At 31.5% G+C, this 19,026-nt stretch overlaps 1 protein-coding gene across 1 annotated transcript; it reads right to left on the bottom strand.

Moving 5' to 3' along the window:
* Positions 1–16,284: 16,284 nt before the first annotated feature.
* LOC139869146 (protein FAR1-RELATED SEQUENCE 5-like) lies at positions 16,285–17,564 on the bottom strand. The gene is made up of 2 exons (XM_071857467.1): positions 17,508–17,564; positions 16,285–17,349 (listed from the first exon to the last, which is right to left on the bottom strand). Exons 1-2 carry the CDS (start codon positions 17,562–17,564, stop codon positions 16,285–16,287), a joined length of 1,122 nt encoding a protein of 373 aa, XP_071713568.1.
* Positions 17,565–19,026: the final 1,462 nt, after the last annotated feature.

Below are 19,026 nucleotides of genomic sequence, written 5' to 3'. Positions count from 1 at the left end.
GTGTCCATTTCGTAAAATATTTATAAAAGCAGCGCATGCATTCTCAGTCCCAAAAATATATATTGCGAAAGTATTTAAAAAGGGAGTAATGAAAACTCACGCATATAAATATTGTAAAAAAACAGTTAATAAAGCATTTGCATGTATTCTCAGCTCAAAAATGTAATGAGTAAAAAGGGAGCAAATGAAACTCACCTAATGTTTTTGTAGTAAAAATACATATAACGACATTAAACAACTGAACAAAAGCAGGGTTGGCCTCGGATTCACGAACCTATATCATTTGTATATTCATTAATATATATATATTAAAACATATAATTAACATGTACTAATAATCAAACTAATTTATATTTATATTTATTTAGTTTAGTCATATATTTGTTATTTTTAAAGTTATAAATATTTATTTTGTATTTTAATATTTATACATATAGTTATACAAATGCATATATATCTATAAAATTAGTATTATATTGTTAAATCAAAAATTTGTTATATGTAATTATTTATGTAAACAATGTTATTAGGTTTAATATATAATGTTTATGTATTATTAATATAGTTATAGTATATGTAATAAGTATATTTATATACAAAGTATTTATTTGTTAAAATGATAGTTTTGAAAATGACGATTTACTAATAATAATAATAATAATAATAATAATAATAATAATAATAATAATAATAACAATAATGATAGTATTGTTAATAATAACAATAATAAAATGAAATTCTTTATAAAAAATGATAATAATAGTAGTTTTTAATAAAATGATAAGTTTAATAATGATGATAATGAAAATAATATTTTTGATAATATTACTTAATACTTAATAGTAATAATAATAATTTTGTTACTAATAATAATATTAGTACTATTGATAATAACACACAATATTATTAATATTAGTAATTAGTAATAATATTAATATTAATCAATTATATCATTAGTCAAGTTGGGCCAAATTTTAATTGATTTAAATGAAGACAGCCCAAAATAATAGATCAGGCCCAATCTTTGTTCCTTTGGTTAAAAAAAAACAAGAGCAGTAATATGATAACATAAGATAAATAAAAAAAAAATTTAGCCGATGAAGACCTTCGGTTGTTGTCCATCGATCCGAAACAGGAACAACACGGCTTATGGTGTTCGATCCACAAACACGATCAGGAGCTGCAACAAATTGATTGATGTTCGATTTTATTGTTTAAGACCCGATTGAAAGCAACGAACAGAAAACTCAATTGGATTTCGATGGAAGTGATATGTTTTAGAAAACACGAACGGGTCACAGTCCCTTCATCATCATCTATCTTCGTCATCAATCACTCAAGTAATCGATTCATCGATTGATCCAGGTAATCGGTTATCTAATTCATCAAATATGTAACTGATTCAATATATTCACATAATTTCTTTAATCCCTTTTAAAATTTTTGTAAAACTATTTGGGTGAACAAGAACAGTATTTAATGATGGTTCTTGGTGGGTTTGATAATGGTGATCAACCAGAATAATGAGGGTTTTGAATTGGTTGTTGATAGGTGTTGATAGCTTTCGAATTCGAAACAGATACATAAATAGGTTTCGTTGCAGGTGCTGTTTGGTTAGTATAGCAGTAACGAGAGGGATTCACAAAGGGGATGATTTTAATCTCGGTAACAGGAACTAGGAACAATCCAGTTTGCAGGTAAAATTAGGGTTTTGAATTTTATACAATTCTCATTTACTAGTATAAAGGTATGAATTCATATATTTATTCATAATTTAAATTTGTAGTTCTTGTTTTGATTTCGTTGCGATTGATGATTTATATTGTTAAGTTCTAGATTTTGATACCTTCATATTTACAATAAGGAAAACAGGTAAGTAATTGATCATACGCATAGATTTAAAAATTTTACCGGCTTTTTCTTGATCTCCAATGACAGAAGTGTACTGGTATTATTTTGAAGGAAAATTCGCAGGGCTGTATTAGCAAGTTTTGCACTCTTCTGTGTAATATACTTCTCCAACTGATTGTATTTATTTTGCTCTATTGATATGTGTTTTCATTGATTCGTTGCGAATATACTTGACCTGGGTTTTGATGGTCGTGGGTAACGGTTTTTGTCGAATGGAGATTCCAGGATCGGTAATGAATAAAGCTGGAATTTTTGTAGCTGTAACATTAACTGTTTTAGCGTAACGGGATCAAACAGGGGTGTGCAGCAGGTCCACGATGATATCAGGAAGATAACTGCAGTCTATTAAAGGTAGTATGCAGTAGAAAATAGAAATAGGAATAGCAGGTTGGTAGCAACGGTTAGTTGAGTTCCGGTTCAGCAGAACAACAAGTACTTGTTGTGTGGTGTATGACAGAATAAGGTGAGAGGTCATGGTTGTGGGTGAATGATGGTTGTTCGGTTGTGGCTGCAGTCCCAGAAGTATTAGTATAACAACAAAGGGTTTTTGATTTGATCTTGGTGTTCAACCGAAACACATAACAAACACGATGTTTGTTGTTGTGAATGAAGTTGAGCAGGGAAATCATGAGGAGGGTGGTGAAGTGATCAAGGAAAGGTGGTGATGTCAAAGGAGAGGAAATTGATCTTATGTATGTTAGGTGATGGTAGTTGCATATGTACGTTCCCATGTGTAAATATTTAGATATAGTAATTCAAATAGAATGATAGAATAGATAGGATAGATAATGATAGATAAAGATTGATAACCGAAAGTGAAGTAATAATTCCACATGTATTAATATTTAAAGAGGATGAGATCTTGTTTGGATTGGTGATCGAATAAGAATAAGGGGTGGGTACTAGTGGTAGTTTTTAAAAATGATATGATGTATGTATTTTGATTTGTTAACATTAAGCATAAATATAAATGGACGATCATCAAAATATTGAAAGAGAAAGGTGGGGTATGGATTGGTAACCAAATGCATAAAGAAGGAAAGAAAATTTGATAGTGTTTTGTTATTTAGTAATTGTCTCAAAACATATCGAATATATATATGTAAAAAGGATTCTTACCTTTTGGAATAACTAGCCACTCATTTGTGACTACTTTATACAATATTATTAACTTAGTTTTAAAGGAACGTTTAATTAGGGGTGTATATTATATATGTAGATGGTGATTGGTTTGAAAATGCATGTACTATCATCTATATTCTGTATTTATGAAGTGTGCAGCGAGATAGATTAATTAAAGAAATTAAATATGGAATTTAATTTTATTTATAAATATATACACATACATATCTATTTACAATTAATTGTTCGTGAATCGTCGAGCACAGTCAAGGGTAATTGATTACATGAATATAGATTTCAAAACTTTCAAGACTTAACATTACAGACTTTGCTTATCGTGTCGGAAACATATAAAGATTAAAGTTTAAATTTGGTCGGAATTTCCCGGGTCATCACAGTACCTACCCGTTAAAAGAAATTTCGTCCCGAAATTTGATAGAGGTCGTTATGGCTAACAGTAAGAATGTTATTACGACGAATGTAAACTAATACAAAGAGTTTTATCATCATCGAGTATTATAGATAACCCAATTTGATTATACGAAGAGTATAAGTGAAGCTATCGCAAAAGAGTGAAAATGAATAAATGTAGGTTTCACTTAACCGACGGCGTATTCAAGATTGATTTCCGGAATTTAAGGAATTTAGAAGAAATCTTCATAATAGGATTTGATTTTTCGGTAATTAAGGAGATTCAGATCTTCTTTGGCTAAATGCGATAATCTGCTTCGATTGCTCTGTCGAATATTTTTCCTATAAATCTACCCTCTCCATTTCTTTAATACTCACACCTTCTAGTCTTCCTTCCTCAATTCCTACTTTAAAGTATTCGTTAATATGCTCCATCACATTCTGATCCTTGATATACTCTTAACTTTCATATCTGTCGTCCTTCTTTTTAATCTGCCACCGGAAGAATCTATTTACTTCTACTATACCCTAGGGTTTATAGTGTTTTTAGTTCTCCCGTGTTTTTACGTCGCTATTTGCATTGACATCTACGGTTTATAATTTACGGGTAGTTGTTGGGTTTTATATCTTCCCTTATACTTCGATGTTTTTGCTTATGTCTTCTATAATCATTGTCATCCACAGTTAATGTTCTCTTCTATTTGCTGCGGTTTATACCCCAGTTTCTATTTCGGAGCTTTGTCTTTTCGTTTCTTCTTCTTGCGATTAAATAGCTCTTGTAATGGTCCAGAATTCGTAGGTATGGATTTCAGAATGAACATAGTAATTGTTCTAAGATGGAATTTGAAAGGGTATTACCTTGATTTGTCAAATTACCAGAATACCCTGAAAAAGACCGAATCATCAAGAAATATTTTCTTGATATGTTTAGAGATTAGATAGAATGTCAGAGTCGTGTAAATGACACATGATGACGGTATGTTCTGTGAATCATCACGTTCCATTAGAAACTCAGTATGAACTACTGTAATATAATTACGTTGATCAAGTGTAATTATATTATACTAACTCATGCATCAGTTCCCAACACTACTTCAAAAACATTCATAATTCAAATTCAAAGATTTATAGAATATAGAAACTAAAACAGTTTCCTTTTATGAGATAACACAGATAGCGTGGAGAGATAATTAATATCGGACGAGAATATTTATGAAGATATCTTCAGAAATATTGAGGATATTAATAAAGAAAGGTTCGATGATATCTTAGGATTTCAGAATCAAATTATGATGATGAAATTTATTCACAATGATTTAGAGAGGTTAAGGGGTAAGGTATTCGCTAAAAATTTCATCAGAAACAGAATCATCAGGATTCTTTATGTACAAGTTTAGTCCTTGTAATTCGTTCAGAGTCTCCTTCATGGTTGCTCGATTCATTTTTTTTTTCAGAACTCAAAGATCTGATTCGTAAGCTAGAGTGCTTTTCAGAATTTCAGAATGAAAGTTCATAATTCTATGAGGTAGATGTTATATATATACATATAACTGTTGATGTAGAAACGCTGCGAGATTCAAAATACTGATTGCTAATTCTCGGTAATTGGTATGACAACTCTCGTTATAAGATGTGGATAAGTATATGATAGGGTTTTAATGAACAAATATAATGATTCTTCGGAGAGACTTAAGTCAATGAGTAATGAAGTTGCTGCTAAGTTTTCTGATAATGTGATGGGGTGTAAACGGTTCCCCGGTAACGATGACGAAAGGCAAATTTATAAATCAAAGTTATAATAAGGCTAATCCGACTGAAAAATTGATGTTGACTTGCTGGAGCTGTGACAAAATTGGCTAATTTGGAAAGAGATTGAAAAGTTATTTTCGGTAATAATAACACTAAAGGAAATTAGCACAGCTTGCGTTAAACGTTTACTCAGTTTCTGAGAGTTTTCTGGTGCATAACTATACGCATCAATCTTTTCTTCTGTAGATGAAGTGCGGTTGATTCATCCTCCCGATTTAGGTGTTTTCAAGAATCACGAAAGGTTTGAAAGCAGATTGTAATCGTCAAGATACAAATGAGGTTTAAGATGAAAATCAAGTGGCAAACTTGAAGAATTGTTTAGTTTCATATGTTATAATCTATATTTTAATTCATTTTAATTGTCCAATGTTGGTAGTCCTCAGTTGATAGTCCACAGTTAGCAATTTAATAATTCATATATAGTTTAATATACAATATTCGAATTAATTAATATGTGTCGTGACCCGTATACGTCTCAGACTCGATCACAACTCAAAGTATATATATTATTATAGAATCAACCTCAACCCTGTATAGAGAACTCGATCATTACTGCATATAGAGTGTCTATGGTGATTCCAAATAATATATATAGATGTGTCGATATAATATGTCAAAACTTTGTATACGTGTCCCGATATTTAAAGTGCATAAAATAAATAACAGAAATTAAATGACGATAAATAAAGTGCGTAAAGTAAATAACAGAAATTAAGTGACGATAAATAAAGTGCGTAAAGTAAATAACAGAAATTAAATGACGATAAATAAAATGCGTAAAGTAAATAACAGAAATTAAATAACGATAAATAAAATTGCGAGAATTAAAATTGCGATAAAATAAATTGCGATAAATAAAATGTAATATGGAATTAACAGTTAGCTAGGAACAGTTAGCTAGGATTTTGTTAGCGTGGTTTCTTAACAAAATTTCATATTGTCAATTAGTCTGTTTCTAATCAATTTTTATTGTGTCCATTATTTCTTCATTATGCCACTTGTTGGATTCTGATAGATCAAAATCCAAATATGAAATTGAATTTGAATGAAAATAGTTATTCTTTGGTGAACGGATACGTAAATCGGTGGTTGTAAATAGGATAGTAAATGATCGTTGAATCAATTCCGAAGAATGTACAATGTAACTTATTAATGTGATATCTAAATACTCCTCGGGTATTACCTACCCGTTAAAATATTTTCACCATTAACAGTTTGTACAAAAGAATTTTTAATTACAATCTTTATGAAAACATATATACGTATATATTTTCTTTAGATGTAATCATGAATTTAATGAGTTAATGTGATATTGATCTCATTTGATTTATCATTAGAGCAAGAATATATAATTTCTAAAACATTAAAGATTACATAATCGCCATGTCGAACGAAAATAAAATAGATAGAACGATACGTAGAACGATGATTATACTTGAGGTATAGAATGAGATGTCGAAGCTGGTGATGCGGATGTTGTTGTTGGTGGTACTAGTGTTGTTGGTGCTAAGGTTGGTGATGTGACTGGTGTTGGTGATACTGCTGGTGTTTGCAGACTGTGTACCGTGCTCTCTAAAGTTAACACTCGAGCTCGGAGTTCTTTAACTTCTTCTACTAACCCTGGTTGGTTATCAATGTGAGGTAGAGATTGGATATCTTTTCTAGTTCCATTAATGGTAGTCTCAAGACGAAAAATTCTGGCAAAAAGGGTATAAACGGTGTTGCGAACAGGTTCGCCAGTGAGCGGGTCGAGTACTCCAAGGTTAGGTGGTAGATTCGATTCATGATATGGAGTACCTTCTTCCCTTCTCCATAGAGTGAGTATGTCGCGAACCCACCCCCATTTTCTCCAGTAATCACGATAGTTGATTGATTGATGTGCTCCTGTCACGCTGTCTTCGGAGTCAGAGGAATTTGATCGATTCGTAGAGGCCATCTTACGCGATCTCAGGAAATATTTTTGATATGAAGAGTTTAGTGATAGTAATTGATAGTTGGATGGTATTCTCAATGCATAATTTACATAGATATATATAGTACCAGGATCCCTTAAATTGAGGAGAAATTTACGAGAGATATCAGGCAAGGTCTACAGTAACAGATACGCCAAGATATGAATTGTCAGATACGCTAAGATATGAATTGTCAGATACGCTAAGATCTGAATTTTGTCTATACACTATTCATGCAGTCAATGCAGTAAAACGTGTCTAGACTAAGAATAATGAGTAGGTAATTTTCTAAGGATGATAAGCAGATGATTTTCGACACAGAATGATAAGCAAAACTTTGGACATGCAGACACGGTCGAAGTCCAGACTCACTAAAGCATCCTAACGACTTATCAGTTAGACACACTAATGTAGACCTGGTTCGCTACGACCACCGCTCTGATACCAACTGAAAGGACCCGTCCTAAACCATCTGGACGAAGTCACCAACAACTGGTTCCATTGCGATGATCGACTCCAAATACTGTCTTTAAAATGAAAAAATACACAGCGGAACGTTTCTTTCATACCTGAGAATAAACATGCTTTCAAGTGTCAACCAAAAGGTTGGTGAGTTCATTAGTTTAACATAAATAATCATTTCATAATTTTAATAGACCACAAGATTTCATATTTCCATTTCTCATAAACTTACGTCCCATGCATAGAGACAAAAATATCATTCATATGGATTGAACACCTGGTAACCGACATTCACAATATGCATATAAGAATATCCCCATCATCCCGGGATCCTCCTTCGGACATGATATAAATTTCGAAGTACTAAAGCATCCGGTACTTTGGATGGGGCTTGTTGGGCCTGATAGATCTATCTTTAGAGTTCGCGTCAATTAGGGTTTCTGTTCCCTAATTCTTAGATTACCAGACTATATAAAAAGGGCATATTCGATTAGATAATCCAACCATAAAATGTAGTTTCGATCACTTGTGTCCATTTCGTAAAACATTTATAAAAGCAGCGCATGCATTCTCAGTCCCAAAAATATATATTGCGAAAGCATTTAAAAAGGGAGTAATGAAAACTCACGCATATAAATATTGTAAAAAAACAGTTAATAAAGCATTTGCATGTATTCTCAGCCCAAAAATGTAATGAGTAAAAAGGGAGCAAATGAAACTCACCTAATGTATTTTGTAGTAAAAATACATATAACGACATTAAACAACTGAACAAAAGCAGGGTTGGCCTCGGATTCACGAACCTATATCATTTGTATATTCATTAATATATATATATTAAAACATATAATTAACATGTACTAATAATCAAACTAATTTATATTTATATTTATTTAGTTTAGTCATATATTTGTTATTTTTAAAGTTATAAATATTTATTTTGTATTTTAATATTTATACATATAGTTATACAAATGCATATATATCTATAAAATTAGTATTATATTGTTAAATCAAAAATTTGTTATATGTAATTATTTATGTAAACAATGTTATTAGGCTTAATATATAATGTTTATGTATTATTAATATAGTTATAGTATATGTAATAAGTATATTTATATACAAAGTATTTATTTGTTAAAATGATAGTTTTGAAAATGACGATTTACTAATAATAATAATAATAATAATAATAATAATAATAATAATAATAATAATAATAATAATAATAATAATAATAATAATAATAATAACAATAATGATAGTATTGTTAATAATAACAATAATAAAATGAAATTCTTTATAAAAAATGATAATAATAGTAGTTTTTAATAAAATGATAAGTTTAATAATGATGATAATGAAAATAATATTTTTGATAATATTACTTAATACTTAATAGTAATAATAATAATAATAATAATAATTTTGTTACTAATAATAATATTAGTACTATTGATAATAACACACAATATTATTAATATTAGTAATTAGTAATAATATTAATATTAATCAATTATATCATTAGTCAAGTTGGGCCAAATTTTAATTGATTTAAATGAAGACAGCCCAAAATAATAGATCAGGCCCAATCTTTGTTCCTTTAGTTAAAAAAAAACAAGAGCAGTAATATGATAACATAAGATAAATAAAAAAAAATTTAGCCGATGAAGACCTTCGGTTGTTGTCCATCGATCCGAAACAGGAACAACACGGCTTATGGTGTTCGATCCACAAACACGATCAGGAGCTGCAACAAATTGATTGATGTTCGATTTTATTGTTTAAGACCTGATTGAAAGCAACGAACAGAAAACTCAATTGGATTTCGATGGAAGTGATATGTTTTAGAAAACACGAACAGGTCACAGTCCCTTCATCATCATCTATCTTCGTCATCAATCAATCAAGTAATCGATTCATCGATTGATCCAGGTAATCGGTTATCTAATTCATCAAATATGTAACTGATTCAATATATTCACATAATTTCTTTAATCCCTTTTAAAATTTTTGTAAAACTATTTGGGTGAACAAGAACAGTATTTAATGATGGTTCTTGGTGGGTTTGATAATGGTGATCAACCAGAATAATGAGGGTTTTGAATTGGTTGTTGATAGGTGTTGATAGCTTTCGAATTCGAAACAGATACATAAATAGGTTTCGTTGCAGGTGCTGTTTGGTTAGTATAGCAGTAACGAGAGGGATTCACAAAGGGGATGATTTTAATCTCGGTAACAGGAACTAGGAACAATCCAGTTTGCAGGTAAAATTAGGGTTTTGAATTTTATACAATTCTCATTTAATAGTATAAAGGTATGAATTCATATATTTATTCATAATTTAAATTTGTAGTTCTTGTTTTGATTTCGTTGCGATTGATGATTTATATTGTTAAGTTCTAGATTTTGATACCTTCATATTTACAATAAGGAAAATAGGTAAGTAATTGATCATACGCATAGATTTAAAAATTTTACCGGCTTTTTCTTGATCTCCAATGACAGAAGTGTACTGGTATTATTTTGAAGGAAAATTCGCAGGGCTGTATTAGCAAGTTTTGCACTCTTCTGTGTAATATACTTCTCCAACTGATTGTATTTATTTTGCTCTATTGATATGTGTTTTCATTGATTCGTTGCGAATATACTTGACCTGGGTTTTGATGGTCGTGGGTAACGGTTTTTGTCGAATGGAGATTCCAGGATCGGTAATGAATAAAGCTGGAATTTTTGTAGCTGTAACATTAACTGTTTTAGCGTAACGGGATCAAACAGGGGTGTGCAGCAGGTCCACGATGATATCAGGAAGATAACTGCAGTCTATTAAAGGTAGTATGCAGTAGAAAATAGAAATAGGAATAGCAGGTTGGTAGCAACGGTTAGTTGAGTTCCGGTTCAGCAGAACAACAAGTACTTGTTGTGTGGTGTATGACAGAATAAGGTGAGAGGTCATGGTTGTGGGTGAATGATGGTTGTTCGGTTGTGGCTGCAGTCCCAGAAGTATTAGTATAACAACAAAGGGTTTTTGATTTGATCTTGGTGTTCAACCGAAACACATAACAAACACGATGTTTGTTGTTGTAAATGAAGTTGAGCAGGGAAATCATGAGGAGGGTGGTGAAGTGATCAAGGTAAGGTGGTGATGTCAAAGGAGAGGAAATTGATCTTATGTATGTTAGGTGATGGTAGTTGCATATGTACGTTCCCATGTGTAAATATTTAGATATAGTAATTCAAATAGAATGATAGAATAGATAGGATAGATAATGATAGATAAAGATTGATAATCGAAAGTGAAGTAATAATTCCACATGTATTAATATTTAAAGAGGATGAGATCTTGTTTGGATTGGTGATCGAATAAGAATAAGGGGTGGGTACTAGTGGTAGTTTTTAAAAATGATATGATGTATGTATTTTGATTTGTTAACATTAAGCATAAATATAAATGGACGATCATCAAAATATTGAAAGAGAAAGGTGGGGTATGGATTGGTAACCAAATGCATAAAGAAGGAAAGAAAATTTGATAGTGTTTTGTTATTTAGTAATTGTCTCAAAACATATCGAATATATATATGTAAAAAGGATTCTTACCTTTTGGAATAACTAGCCACTCATTTGTGACTACTTTATACAATATTATTAACTTAGTTTTAAAGGAACGTTTAATTAGGGGTGTATATTATATATGTAGATGGTGATTGGTTTGAAAATGCATGTACTATCATCTATATTCTGTATTTATGAAGTGTGCAGCGAGATAGATTAATTAAAGAAATTAAATATGGAATTTAATTTTATTTATAAATATATACACATACATATCTATTTACAATTAATTGTTCGTGAATCGTCGAGCACAGTCAAGGGTAATTGATTACATGAATATAGATTTCAAAACTTTCAAGACTTAACATTACAGACTTTGCTTATCGTGTCGGAAACATATAAAGATTAAAGTTTAAATTTGGTCGGAATTTCCCGGGTCATCACAATTATTCCCTAGATTAGGGGGAGAAATAAAAAATAAAGAAAATGATGTTTCATGGTGTGAACCTCAATTAATGTATCTTGATCCTCGCACAAAAGAATGCGAGATCGAAGTTCAAAAAATAATGCATATGCAAGAACTTGCAAATAAATTGCCTGATGCATTTACAGATACAAAAAGAGTGACTAAATCATATATACCAGCAGCAAATGCTCCAGCTCGAATTGAAATTCCAAAAACTGGCAATAATGTTATTCTTGAGTCTTTGCCACGCCAGAAACGTGGGAGACCAATTGGTTCCAAAGATAAAAATCCTCGGAAAAGAAAATCAGCTGATAATGAGGTAAAAGAAAGTGTTCAAGAAGAACTACAAATCAATACTCCTTCTGCAGAGGAGATTGATGATGTCAATACGGAATTTTCAATCAATTACGCACATTCAAAAATATTATGGAACCGAAATGAAATGAAAAATCTTGATGAGATATTTTCATATAATGTTGCATATGACATCATGAATGATGATGATGATCCAGAACCAAAATCTGTCATGGAATGTCAAAATAGACATGATTGGGATCATTGGAAAGGAGCAATACGAGCTGAATTTGAATCACTCAATAAAAGAAAAGTTTTCGGATCTATCATTCTCACACCTAAAGATGTGAAACCTGTGGGATATAGATGGGTTTTTGTGCGAAAAAGAAATGAGAAAAATGAAGTTACAAGGTATAAAGCTAGACTTGTAGCTCAAGGTTTTTCTCAAAGACCGGGAATTGATTATGATGAAACTTATTCTCCTGTTATGGATGCAATTACTTTTAGATACTTAATCAGCCTGGCAGTTTCTGAAAATTTAGAAATGCATCTCATGGATGTTGTGACTGCTTATCTTTATGGATCACTTGATAGTGATATATATATGAAGATACCTGAAGGATTTAAGGTATCAGAAGCAACCAATGCAAAACCCAAAGAAATGTACTCAATCAAGTTACAAAGGTCTTTATATGGGTTGAAACAATCGGGTCGCATGTGGTATAAACGATTAAGTGATTACTTGATAAACAAAGGGTATACCAATAATCTTATTTGCCCATGTGTTTTCATTAAGAAAACAACATCCGGATATGTGATCATAGCTGTTTATGTTGATGATCTTAATATCATAGGTACAAATAAAGAGATCCATGAAGCCATTCAACTTCTAAAGAAAGAATTTGAAATGAAAGATCTCGGAAAAACCAAGTATTGCCTTGGTTTACAAATTGAACATATGCCTAATGGTTTACTTGTACATCAAACAACATATACTGAAAAGATTTTAAAACGTTTTAATATGGACAAGGCAAAACCATTAAGTACTCCTATGGTTGTTAGATCACTTAATGTTGACACTGATCCATTTCGTCCCTGTGAAGATCATGAAGATATCCTGGGACCAGAAGTACCATATCTTAGTGCAATTGGAGCTCTTATGTATCTTACAAATTGTACAAGACCTGACATTTCTTTTGCAGTTAATTTGTTGGCAAGGTTCAGCTCAGCTCCTACCAAAAGACACTGGAATGGGATCAAACACATATTTCGATACCTTCGAGGAACTACTGATTTAGGATTATTTTATTCTAACGAATCAAAACAAGATTTGGTTGGTTATGCAGATACAGGTTATTTATCTGATCCACATAAAGCTAAATCTCAAAATGGATATGTATTCCTAAATGGAGGTACCGCAATATCATGGCGTTCTCAAAAACAAACACTTGTTGCAACATCATCAAATCATGCCGAAGTAATTGCATTACATGAAGCCAGTCGGGAATGTTTTTGGTTGAGATCAATGACACAACTCATTACTGATTCTTGTGGACTAGAACGCAATAAAAGTTCAACAACTATCTATGAAGATAATGTAGCTTGCATAACACAGATGAAAGAAGGGTATATCAAAAGTGACGGAACAAAACACATACCCCCTAGATTCTTCTCATACACTCAAAATCTCATTAAGGACAACCAGATTGAAATGAGATATGTTCAGTCCAGCAAAAACTCTGCTGACCTTTTCACCAAAGCACTTCCAACTGCTATTTTCAGAACACACGTTCATAATATTGGCATGAGGCATGTTCAGAAGATGTAACAACTCAGGCGTTGCCTACTTGAGGGGGAGTCAACTCTATGCTGCACTCTTTTTCCCTTAGCTAAAGTTTTATCCCAAAGGGTTTTCTTTAGTAAGGTTTTTAACGAGGCAGTACTAGTTATTCACTAATAAAATTATCATCCAAGGGGGAGTGTTATAAAAGTAATAATTGGATGATAATTTTATTATTATTATAGATATTGCATAGTATATTTCTTTTTGAGTATAAATAGGTGTGTTGAGTTAGAGTTTATTGTATGTATTTTTTTGGTTAACAAAAACACTCTCTCTCTCTAGATTCCAAATGCCACCAAACTCTCATTGTACATTTTTCTATAAATAAAAAACCAATTACTCATACCTTTTGTTCAACCTTTGTTTTCTCCGTTTTACAGTATCTCTATCTCTATATACCTTCTACAGTCAAGAACCACTAAAGGTAGTTATAAGCCTACTGAATTATAACACAACAAAAATAATTGACTATAAGTAACTAAAACAAAAAAAAAACTAGTATGGATAATATTTTTAATCTAGCAAAGTATTAGTGCTGAATTAGAATGATAAACTCATTAACGAAAATTAACAATCCAAGTTTAAAAACGATGAAAAATAGACAATTTGTTGCTGGTGTTCTAATCATGATGTTCCGGCAATGAGCGCTGAATGTACGACGGTGAGTCAAGGTGTATGTTAAAAGAAAAAGTGAAATTTGGGAATAGAGATGAAATGTGGGATAAGAATAGAGGTATTGAAATTCAAAAGAGGTATTGGACCGTCGAGTTGGTGGAAAAAGAATGGTTTTATGTATATGGACCATGGTCAACCTTCTTTGGACCATGGTATAGGCTTTTTAGGTTATAATTAGTTAATAATTACACAATAATTAATACTTAATATAATAAAAATTAATTATATTATTATTTATTATATATATTAAAGTAATTAAAGTAATGATTACCTCATAATTACCATGTGAATATAAATATATCAATAAATAAACCTAATATTAAGAATATTAAATAAGTTAAATACTATTAATAAATAAAATACAATACATGTACTAACACTAAAATAACTAATCATTTAAATCGACAAAATCAACTTCACGACGGTTAAATTGGATAAATTGTTCAAAGCGCTCCTTATAAACTTCTTTCCATCTAGCTGCAGAAGTGGTAATATAGCGATCATGAAAGTAACCTGTAACCGGAGGCATAGGGTAATCTCCTTGTAATTCCACCGTAACATAATGATTCTCACAATTTACTAGGGCAATTGTAAGAACTCTTATTTCTTGAAACTCTTCTGGACCCATCCAAAACGGGAAAATGGTCGAACTTTCTGACATGCTCAATGAGTAGACTATTACACCCAACCTATTGGCTATCAGTATACCTGCATGGGGCATCATCATCCAATATTCTGGTGGACAAGGAGATCCAACGTAACATAGAGAAGCTTTCAAGGACTTTATTTCTCTGTCAAACATGCTTTTGTAGAATTCGGGTTTATTCTGCAGATCTTCTTTCATTTCATACCGAATATTCTCATAATATTGTTCATTTCCCATGAGGGAAACGGCGAATGCCCGATATCCACAATTTCCATCACCTTCAACATTGTATATATTCTTTATGTACTGGTGAAATAATTTTGGAATACCATTGAACATATAAGAATTATGCATTCTTGGCATTTCATTCTGGTTGAAGATGTACGAACTCGAGAACTCATACGGAACCTCGTTTAAGTCTATCTCTGGTTCCTCATTTAAGTCTATCTCCGGTTCCTCATTTAATTCAATCTCTGGTTCCTCGTTTAATTTTATATTGTACGAACTGTGTCTTGCTGGTTCCTTAATCGAATCTCGCACAGCAAACTTGGGTATGTCTGAACAACTGTATCTACGAGAATCTTGGTGAACATGATCGGCACGCCTCTTTTGTTGAGTTTTCTTCGTTGGTGGTCGGCCACGTGTATTTTTTTTAACTCGAGGTTCTTGAGTGTCTGTTTTACCTGGATAGATTATATCCTTTAACTTTTTCAACAAACTTTTTTTTACAGCTTTTGATTGTTTGTTAAAGTTTTCAGCAAACTGACGGAGCTCACTGTCACACCTAACATCATCATCTGGTTTAAAAATTGACGGTGAAATATCCAGCTTCCTCCAAAAAATATCAATCGAACTTAAGAGGATATATTTTCCCGCATTCATATATAAACAATCAATATGTTATTTGAAATTTTATAATGATAATTTAAAACAATGTATTGACTGCTGAAGAATATACTCACGTGAAGTTATATACGTTAAAATTTCGCAAGCACATGGCAGTCCACAGGAGGTCCGAAGTCGACAATCACATTCATCTTTGTGATCCTTAAATCGTTCATGGTCTTCAAGCATTTTTTTCAAAGCTTTATGTGAAATATTACCGAGCAAATGTGTGAAGCACTGTAGGTTATAGTTATGAATGCGAACACTTATGCTCTTTTCCAAACTTCGTTTGATAGCTGTATCCGGTGTAAGTTTTTAGCGTTGAAGAACCCTCGAGTAACGTCCATAAGTCATAAAATGCAGTCCAATCATCCTTTCTTTTAAAAGATCTCTTCCACTTATCAATTATATTGTGACGAATGTGCCATCTACAAAGTAATCGGGCAGCATCCGGAAAAACTCCTCTGCATGCATTTATTAATGCCATCTCTCTATCTGTAACTATAACAAGTGGGAGCATGCACTCGCCTAGGGTTAACTTTAAACAATTCAAGACCCATTCGTATCTAACCGTCGTTTCATCATGAATGAAGGCAAAAGCTATACAAAATGTTTTGCTGGTTGAAGTTACACCAACAATTTCAACGAAAGTCATCTTGTAACGGTTAGTTTTGTACGTCGCGTCTATGATCAACACGTGTGGATATGCACGCCAAATATTGAATGATATTGGATGAATGAAGAATAAATTTTCTAACTCATTTGATGTACCTGTGGTATAGTAATAAGTATAACCACTAGAATGAAGAATAGACATAAGAACCTGCATGGGAGATTTGCCTCCTGTCTCCATCATGCGAATTTTTTTAATTGCGTTGTAAATAGTACTCAACAAAGATACGTTATTTGGATAATGTTGCTTAATAACTGATAAAATATCTCGTGGCGCCATATTCATCCTAAATAACTCCGCAACCAAACTAAATTCATTATCGGAAAGTCTTTGTGCATATGGATGACCTTCCATATACCGTATTGGTTGATGATTATGCTCATTACATATTACCTTTAACATCCACGAATTATACTGTTCAAAATATAATCCTTCTAATTTAAAGGGACAATTAATTCTTTTTGTCCCGGTAGTTCTACTTGAATTTAACCCTGTATATTCCCTACCACGATCACATATTAGTGTACTCTTATACACAAAACCCGATGCTCTTTTATTAGACCTCCTCATGACAATGACAATACCAAGCGATTTAGCCAAAGTTTGTACCCAATCTATCAATTCTTCACGAGAACCGAACATCTAATAATATTAAAAATAATATAATTATAAAAAGTACATTTATTTATTAACAATAATTTAACAATATTTAATAATAATAATAATAATAATAATAATAATAATAATAATAATAATGATAAAAATAATAACAATAATATAAATAAATATAACTAATTTACCTGATTAGTGGCAAATTGGGGTGTCCTCATAAAAAACTCGCTTCCTTCAACAGACATATACAAATAATGGTGTAATAAAGTGTAATAAAAATAAAAAATCAAGATACGGAGTAATTTGAAAAGTAAGTTGAAAAGATTATTAAATTTTCCCCCAATAAAAATCCACCCCATATCCCTCCCAACTCATATTTCACCCAATAAAAAGTTAACTCAAAAAATTTTTCACTTCCCTCTCATCCAAATATCCCATCCAGATGCTGCCATCACCACCACCACTTTTCCATCTCCGGCCACCGCTGTTTTTTTAACATCCAACAATCCTCTTCCTTTTTAACACTAGTAACCACCATATTCATTCTCCTTTCTTTATCCCGCCGCTTACCACCGCAAACAATCCTCTTTTTTTGATAATCTTTTGTATTTTTTTTTCTTTTTTGGGGCTGATGTTGGTGTTGGACGGCGGTGGTTGCCTTCGACCATCTGTTTTCGTAGTGAAGTTAATCGTCAACAAAGAACCAGGCTTCAGATCTAAGGTGATTTTTTAATTTTTCAACACTTTGTTTTCTATAATAGCTGGTGGTTTACGGTGGTTATTGATTGTGGAGGTCGACGACGATGGTGGTGTATGAGGTAGTGGTGGTTGGTAGCTTTCACAAAGGTTGATGGTAGTTGAAGGTGGTTGATGGTGGCCACAATAATCGCCGGAGATAGATGACGGTGAGGTGGTTGATGGTGGTTCAGTGGCCGCCAGTGGTGGTTGGAGTTGAAGAGTTGGTGATTAGTGTTGTTAGGTTTTTTACATTAAATTGTAAATACCAAAAAAAAAAAAAAAAAAAAAAAACTTATTGTTTCTTTATTAAAAATACAGTAATTGATTTTTTTTACTTACCCTTGTATCAAAAAGTGGAAAGTTAAAGGTGTACTTGCAGATTCAGATGAGTTGATTGTAATTTTTTGATTAAGGTTTATATAAAAGTAGAAGTATTAATTTTATTGGTATCGTAATTAATTGTATTTTGCTAACTGCTTTACTTTTTGAAAATATGGATAATAAATTTTGTTGTTTTCAAAATATTGACTTCTAAAAAGCTGGAATATGACAGAAAAAGATGACACAATTTTTAAGAAGTCAAAGTAATTGGACCTCTTTGGTCCAAAAGACTCAACCCAAAAGAATAGACACTTATTGGTCTTGGAATACAAGAAGGCTTTATGTATATGGATCATGGTCAACCTTATTTGAACCATGGTATAGGCTTTATAGGTTATAATTAGTTAATAATTACACAATAATTAAATTTTAATATAATAAAAATTAATTAAATTATTTTATTTATTAAAGTAATGATTACCTCATAATTATAATTATGTGAATATAAATATTTATTAAACTACTGATTACCTCATAATTATTATGTGAATATAAATATATCAATAAATAAAACTAATATTAAGAATATTAAAAAAGTTAAATACTATTAATACATAAAATACAATACATGTACTAACACTAAAATAA

Source organism: Rutidosis leptorrhynchoides, chromosome 9 (genome assembly GCF_046630445.1).
Source record: "Rutidosis leptorrhynchoides isolate AG116_Rl617_1_P2 chromosome 9, CSIRO_AGI_Rlap_v1, whole genome shotgun sequence".
NCBI lineage: Eukaryota > Viridiplantae > Streptophyta > Magnoliopsida > Asterales > Asteraceae > Rutidosis > Rutidosis leptorrhynchoides.
The sequence above is the reverse complement of the archived record's forward strand: the minus strand, read 5'-3'. Positions and strand labels throughout refer to the sequence as shown.